This window comes from Marmota flaviventris, chromosome 7, assembly GCF_047511675.1.
Source record: "Marmota flaviventris isolate mMarFla1 chromosome 7, mMarFla1.hap1, whole genome shotgun sequence".
In the NCBI taxonomy this organism is placed as follows: Eukaryota; Metazoa; Chordata; class Mammalia; order Rodentia; family Sciuridae; genus Marmota; species Marmota flaviventris.
This window is the reverse complement of record NC_092504.1, coordinates 72,735,422-72,743,472: the sequence shown is the minus strand read 5'-3', so window position 1 is coordinate 72,743,472 and position 8,051 is coordinate 72,735,422. Positions and strand designations below refer to the sequence as shown.

General features: G+C 35.7%; 1 protein-coding gene across 1 annotated transcript in view; it reads right to left on the bottom strand.

The window, feature by feature from the left end:
* Positions 1–3,277: 3,277 nt before the first annotated feature.
* The window catches only part of LOC114079142 (broad substrate specificity ATP-binding cassette transporter ABCG2-like), a 54,394-nt gene continuing 49,620 nt past the window's right edge, over positions 3,278–8,051 (bottom strand). The window contains exons 13-16 of the mRNA XM_071614833.1: positions 7,823–7,977; positions 5,479–5,568; positions 4,223–4,308; positions 3,278–3,866 (exon numbers count right to left, since the gene is read on the bottom strand). Of these exons, the coding sequence (XP_071470934.1) occupies positions 3,719–3,866; positions 4,223–4,308; positions 5,479–5,568; positions 7,823–7,977 (479 nt within the window). The 3' untranslated portion in view covers positions 3,278–3,718. The remainder of the gene's footprint in view (positions 3,867–4,222; positions 4,309–5,478; positions 5,569–7,822; positions 7,978–8,051) is intronic.

The following is an 8,051-nucleotide window of genomic DNA, read 5'->3' as shown; positions in this document are numbered from 1 at the left end:
AGTGGATGTGCACAGAGATGTGACAGCACAACAGCACCTACTTCAGCCCACCCCTCATACGATGCAGATCCACTTATGCTCACTTTAAGTCCACACTGGACAGCTTGAGGGAGAGGCCACTTGTGGTTTCTAGAAAACACAACATGGAGAAGTGTAGAGGTTCAGTGGAACTAGCTGTTTCCCATTGTTGATCATGATCACATTTTTCTACATGTGTCTTCTGCCATCCTTTTTAGAACTCCCTCATTCTTGGCCATTGCTTCAGCTGTACTCTAAGCTGCTTTCTGGTATACTTATCCACACCTTTACTCTGTAGGCCTCAGAGACTTTACTGCAGAGAGACACTGAGTTACTTCTGTGAATTCTCTGCCTATTATATGGCAGTAACCCCAGCCTTCAGGATTACAGGGATGACCAATATTATAACTCCTTTCTCTGCTGCTGTGACACCACTGTGGAAATCCCAAAGTGACTAAGTGGCAGACACTGTTAAATTTCATGGAAAATTTCCTGTATGCCCCTGACTACCTACTCTTCAGGATTCAGGACCTCTAATACATCAGGTCCTAAAGGTGCAGAGACCTAAAGCATAAAGTTTGCAAATGAGTTTATGGAAATGATGCTGAGAGAGGCTGGTATTGCTTGGTTCATGGACCTGAGTATTCCAACTTTGGGGAACTCTTCCTGTAGGTTTAATGGAGGTTTCTGCAAACTTATATAAAGTGTCAGTAAATACTTTGTGTTTTGTAGGTGACAATGGTCTTTGTTTCAATGACTTTGCTCTCAAAGGGCAAAAACAGTCACAGCCAATATAAAAGCATCACTCCATGAGGACCTATATCCCAGTGCAGTGGTCCTCAAAGACATCAGGGATAATCATTCAGTTTTTGCATGTCATCATTTTACCACCAAGTTTCTAGCAGACCCAGTCTCCTGGAAGGGTATTACCATACTGAAAGATCAATATTAGCACCTGCTGCTGCCAGCTCAAGCAACAGAAGTGGCCCTCAGTAGATCTACCTTGGCACCAGTCCCAGGCATTGTAGTTGAAGCTGTGGTGGGCAGATCCATTGACAACCTCCAGCCTCCATTCCTGTCCCCTTGAAAATTCTCTTCTAAAGCCCACTGAACATACACTGGATTCAGCAAAAGACATTTCAAAAATCAGTATTATACTTTTCAAATGTATGTAAATGCAATAGATTCTAATAATTTTGAGATCTAAGGTGCATGAACATGACTTCAAAAACAGAGAATTAGTACATGTACTTCCTCTTTTACATCTCTCCAAATTACCCACTTTTTCCCTTTTCTCCCTCCCTCCCCAACATATTGAGGAACCTTCCATAGCAGCAGTCTTCTTGAATTATTAAATGGTATCCCAAGGGGAATAACTGGAAAATAAATATCAACTGACACTTCATTTATTTCTGCATAATAGATTGGTTCCCTTCCTTTATACATTAGTTCTGACATCCAAGGAAATAAAAGTAAATTACATATGTATACATACGTGTTCTTAAGTAAATTTCTATAAAATAATATTTTGTTTTTCAGCTTATGAAAAATTAACTCACATTTTGTTAACATTCCTTCAATTAAAAGGTAACAAGATGATAATTCTATTGTGTGTTTGTTGCCACAATAAAAAGTACATTAAAAGGCAATTATAGTGCAAAGAATGAATAAGATATGGTCCACTTTAATGATTAATAACTTTCAAAGAAGATATTGATAATTTTGGGCTGTTTTTTAAAATGGCAGGTGTACGTTGTATATAAATATGGATATGTATTCCTTTCTGTGTAATAAAATGTGTATATAGAGAACTGTATCATACAGATAGAGGAAAAATTCTACCAAAAATAGAAAAAAAATAATTAACCTTGATATCTACATAATAACTTGGTAAAACAATGTATAAGATGCATTAGTCAAATGTTATAAAAAGAAATAATATTATTTAAAGAAAAGTTAAACATCAACAGCCATGTCCCTATATTGACATTGCAGCACTATGGCAAGGTATTCAGTGGTGACTAAATGATGTTCCAAAACACCACAGTAGCAGGGGTCTACATCTGGCAATTTCTTAGGTACCATCATTCCTATATTTCCTTCTGAAAAGGAGAGCCAGACACATTGTGATGTCCTGGATTGGATCCCAGAACAATAAAGGAATATTTGTAAAAAAAATGTGGTGGAATCTGAAACAACTCTGCAGTTTGATCAACAAGGATGTTTCAAGGTTCATTTCTGATCTTTGACTGGTGAAGCCTGGAATATAAAAAGTTACCATTAGGGGAATCTGGGCAAAGGTCACATGTGAATATTTTCACACTATTTTTGCACCTTTTCTGTAAATATAAAATTATTTAAATATTAAAAGCTTATTAAAAATGTAAGAGAGACCTAAGAGACTTTTGTGCCTGTGCACAAAAAACAATCAAACAAACTGATAACCCACAAACCTGAGCAGCAGTGATGTTCTGATAACAAGAGAGGGGAACATACATGGATCATTTCAAAAGCCTCCCATGAAAGAAGAGGATGCAGTGACTGGGAACGTGCATGAAAGGTCTTCTCTGCTGGTCACATTCTAATTCTTGACCTGGACTGGCACATGGCTACACATGTGCTTTATTTTGATACTAACTCAATGAACTGTAATTTTTGTTACATTTTCCTTCAATAAAAGAGAAGTTTTAAATACACATTCATAGTACTGGTAAATAGTTCTCTACTACAAGTAAAGAATTAAGGGAGAATACAGAAATTAATTCAGTGTACAAATGTTGGGGAGATCTTGTGTAGATATCCAAGTTATTAAACCATAAGCATAACATTTTCAGAGCTGAAGGAACATTGGAAAAGGTCACAATCGGCCCTGACAAGTTCTTCATGGAGGCACCTCTGCAGGTGCTCCTGTAGTGGGAGGGGCAGGACCTGACATCTGTGTCTTAGCAAAGCTCTCAGGAGATTCTGATGCAGCCAGATTATATACCACTGAGACATGCAAGGTGGTAAAGTGAATGTTCAGAGTCAGAATGTTCCAGAAATGGCACAAGAGCCTCATCCCCAGACCCTGGCCCTCAATTCCACCTGGAGCCCAAGGGTTCCAGTTAAGATCCCTAAGCCTTTACAATTCCACTATAGAATATCTGTAAGTTCCATCACCCTCAGTTACCTTATCCAAGACATGACTTTTATCATCATGGATTTTTTTTTTTTACTCCAGAAGAAGCACTGATTTTCCAGAATAATTCAAGTTTCACACTTCTAATACAACATTTACACATTTTATTTATTTAATGGCAGATCATATTTAATGGTAGATTCATAGACTATTAAAACTGTAGGGCTACTAACCTGCCTACTCATTTTGTGCATGGGGAACCTGATGCCAGAGATAATGGAAAGTTGTTATGAGTTTCTAGAGACAAGTTCTCCTTTTTCAGGTCAATAAATTAGCCTGAATTCTTCCTAATACTTACATTCTGGAGAGATAAATTAATACAATATGAAATAGCATTAGATTTTGGTTTTTGTTCTTTGATGCATAATTCATTTTGTTGTTTTTTGATTTTCTGTTGAAAATAATTGTTCCTGATCAACAGTGCGATGGAACTGAACAAAAGACAAAAAATTATTAGATACTTAAAGTAAATTAGGGTGCTTTTTAAATGTGAAAATAATTTGCAGTAAATGAAAGTGAAATTTAAGAAATTCTTTTAAGGTATAACATTCTTAGGTAGGCAATTATGAGAAAGATAAATATCAGAATATTCAAAGCCACATGATTCCTCCATAAGCCCCAAGGTGAGAGATCCATATCCTGCATTAACAAGAATTCTTCACCAGAACATCTGAAATTAAGCAGAAAATATAACTTTACTCCTGGCATCTGTGAAATTTTGGTCAGTTTATTTGCTTTTCCTTAAGGAACCTATGGACTAACAATATCTTCAAAATTATTCCTTCACGTACAATAGCTATCAGTCATTGAATGCAGACATGTTACTTGATACTATGCTAAGCAACTTGCATATAATATCTTACTTAATCCATAAAATGATCCAAAGAGGTATAGATATCATATTCATTTAAGAGGAGGGGAAGTAGGCTTAATGAGCTCAGCCAAGTTTACAGTCACAGCCCAAGGGACTTGCTGTATCTCATTGCAGAAAAAGGAAAATCCTTATGACACTGGACACAAACTTACATTACATAGCCAGGACAGTGATTGCCGTTTGTTATATTGAGTGTTGGACAGAAGTTTCTTCCCAAAAACTCATTATGCTGCAAAGCCTATATAACACAAAAAGCAAGGCATGATGGTTTTAAATTTCAAAAACTTTTCGAAAAATTGTCACAATTGAATCCTCAAGTTTAGTCTTTATAGTAACTTTTGATTTGTTCTTTTTAGATATACATGAGACTAGAGTGCATTTTGGCATATTATACATACACAGAGTACAGCATATTCTAATTAGGAGCCTATTCTTATGGTTGTACATGTTCAGAGTTACCCTGGTCATATATTCAAATACAAAGCTAGGAAAGTTATGTCCAATTAATTCTACTGTCCTTTCTATTACCATCTTCTGTCTCTTCTCTTCATTTCCATTTGTCTATTCCAATAGACTTCTATTCTTCACCCCTATTGTCCCTAATAGTGGCTTAGTATCTGCATATTGAACAGAACGTTTGGCCTTTGCTTTTCTGGGGTTAGTTTATTAAACTTACTATGATATTTAAAGACAAACCGAGTTTCATATTTGCAGTCTGTCACAACAAAGTGACTGAAGTTGTTAATCAAGAGGTCCAGAGTTGGGATGTTGTTTCCAATTAGCCAAGAAGGAAGAACTCTTGCTAGATAACCTCATAGCCCCTCCCTCCTGCTCTCTCGGTGTCATCCTACAACCTTATAATTCTAATGATACATTGTTGTTCATTAAATACTGAAGACTTATTGTAATGACATTTCCTGTTTTTTTTTTTTTTTTTCATTAAAACCACTTATAATGATAGGTAATAAAACTTTTCTTACACTGTATTAAGGCACCATTTTTTTTAGTTGAGTAGCTTGCTAAACAGGGTTGAGTGTTAGATAGGCTTTGTTTCTCTTATAATTTCCCTTTCAACATGATCTATGTATTCTTGTCTCCCATCTTCTCATTTCCTTATTGAATAGAAACAATGTTTTGCATCAGTCAATCTTTCTGCTTTACTATGAGATTTATTCTCCCCACCCTTTATCACCCTCAAACAACAGGATGACAGAAGGAAAACCCCAGATGACTTCCTGACCTTGTGATAATGAAGGCTATTAGAGATTCCTCATCCATTTATCCTGAAAGGAAATACTTGGGTGGGAGATGGTCCTAAGTCATACCAGGGAAAGTAAAATGTGTAGGTTTTATTTTCTCTCTTCCCATCTTGGAGACACACTCACAAGGACAGAAAAGGACAGCTTACCATAAAGCCATAATAAGGAATGCTGAAGAAGTGAACCCATGAGAATTGAGTTGTCCTGGTTCCAAAATACAATGACAGACCCAAAAGAATCTACACAGAGAAAAAGTATGAATTAGAACAGTCCAAGGATTTCAAGAACAATTGTAAGAAGATGCTTTCCAAGAACTCTACAATCTTCTAAACATTTCTGCTAGGAACAACGCTTGAATTTTTTGCACTTATTCTACACATTAACCTTCCTTTGCATGTTCAAACCTCTGCATGGCTAAGGCTGTTTACTATTTTAAGTTAAGGAAAATATACTATAAACTATGTTGTATATTTCACTTATTTGGAAGACCCTTAATGGTCAATTCATTGTCCTCAACGTTCTCTGCAACTGTATATAATGGAAGATTAAGAAGTATATTTGTCTCTTGGTATCTAGAGAGCCCAGGTTCAGAATCCATGCATACAGATACCCAAACATATAGATGCTGAAGTCCCTTTATTTTTAAATAGCATAATGCTTGCATGTAATCCCAAGTAAATTGTTTATACTTAAAATATATGTATCCTTTATATTTTAAATCACCTCCACATTTATCATATTGTGTAATAGCACAGAAATGCTACGTGTAGTTTTTACCATGTATGTATAACCATATATACTAAGTAGTTTAGGGAATAATGAAGAAAAATAGAAAAATTGTACATATTTAGTACTCACACAATTCTTGTTTTGTGAGTTTTCTGTTTGTGATTGATTGCATCTTAGAATGCAGAATGCAAGTATTTATGGGCCTTACTGTGCTCACTATTCTAATTATATCCCTACCATGTGTTGCCCCTAATAATCCTGAAAATCTAGGAACATATGCAAGAATATTCCTGAGCATTACATACCCCTCTCTACTCCCATACATTAATAAGTATTGTTATTTACAGTTTTTGCATTTTATATTCATGATGTTAATATTAAATTGGGCTTCAGAATTGCAGGCTTCAGGTTTTTCAAAGGCTAGAATTGATAAACTAAATAATGCAGTTTAGTGCACCAGAAAATATGGTAAAGCCCTCTATTTAATGCTAGAAAAAGCAGTATAACAATGCTGACTCAGGAAGGAATGTTGGAGATGAATGAGAGGAAAGGCTGAGTTCCACCTCACTCTTGTCCTAACTGGGTCATGTGTGCGGGGATATGCACACCAATGAGAGTGCTGGTGTGCCTGCAAACATCAGACTTAACCTAACAAGTGCCTGATGGATAATATGGCCTCTCTGAATAAAATGTGATTTTATGACTGGCTTTTAAAATTCTACATGGAGACTTTTAAATAAAAAATCAAAGTATCAATAAATCAAACAAAATATCTGTTTTAATTGAAGTACATTTCATTTACAGTAAATAAAATATAAATAAGTCTTATCACTTCTCAATGATATTCATTGGTAGTTGCCAAATTCAGAAACAAAGAATGAAACTTTGGCAAGAATATGTGCTAAGCCATGCTCGAATGGTTATGCCAAAATGAACCCTAATATTATGAATAATTATAACTTAATAATAAGCAGTTTTTAATAGAGAGTATGTGCTTCATAAGTGTCATTGGAAGACATCTCCTCCTACTGTAGTTTGAGCATGTTTCTATAGCTGATGTTGTAATAGATGGAATGTGGACATTTAATCTGTTTATCTGCTGATTCATTTATGTTTGTGCTAATTTTGAGAGCATAAATGATTAAGACTTAGTAATCTATATTTTTTTTAAAAAGATGAAAGAAAAATATATTGATATAAGAGATTCTCAGGAACCAGAACAATGGATCCTGAGAATCTCTTACATGGACTTTAGAATTTCCAATAATTTTAAAACATTTTTAACACGCAAGAGCATGGGAACTAGACCATTGTTACACTTCTCATGGAGCTTCACTTTCACCTTGGGGAGTAGTGAATCCAACCAAACCACCTTTGGTGCTTACACAGCCGGCAGTTCTCTAACACCAGGCTGAAAGGCAGGCAGAGAGCTATGTGTTTGTGAGGGAATCAGCTAATTTTTCTGTTTTTTGAAGTTATAATTTATCAAGGTTTCATAATATGTCACCAAAAAGTCTCTATTAAAAGATAATTAGTAAGAACATGGTGCCTGAGTTAAGTAAGTACATTAGAAACAAGCAAAATAGACTAGATAAGAGTAAGGAGGAAAGTGTTTTCTTCTCTAATGTAAAGGATATTTCAGTCTGTGGCCTCCTGAAAGTATGATTCCTACCCACCAAATCCTCAAATCTGGGTTTCCTTGGCAGGAAGTGCAGAAGAAACAAGGGCAAAAATACATCCCAGAGAAGCACAGTATACACTCACCATCATAAATGTAAAATAGAAGTCCATGATACGGATTACTGTACTTCCGTCAGTGTGTCCTGCTACTATGGTCAGGGTCATGGAAATCGATGAAAAAGCCACTGCCAGGAGGGTTAAGAACATGATGAAGAAAGTCTCTATTCCTGGCTTGGATCCTTAAAAAAAGAAGGGATTAGTCCAGTGTAGCTCCCTGTGTATTAGGGAATATTTATTGTGCCAATATCAGTAT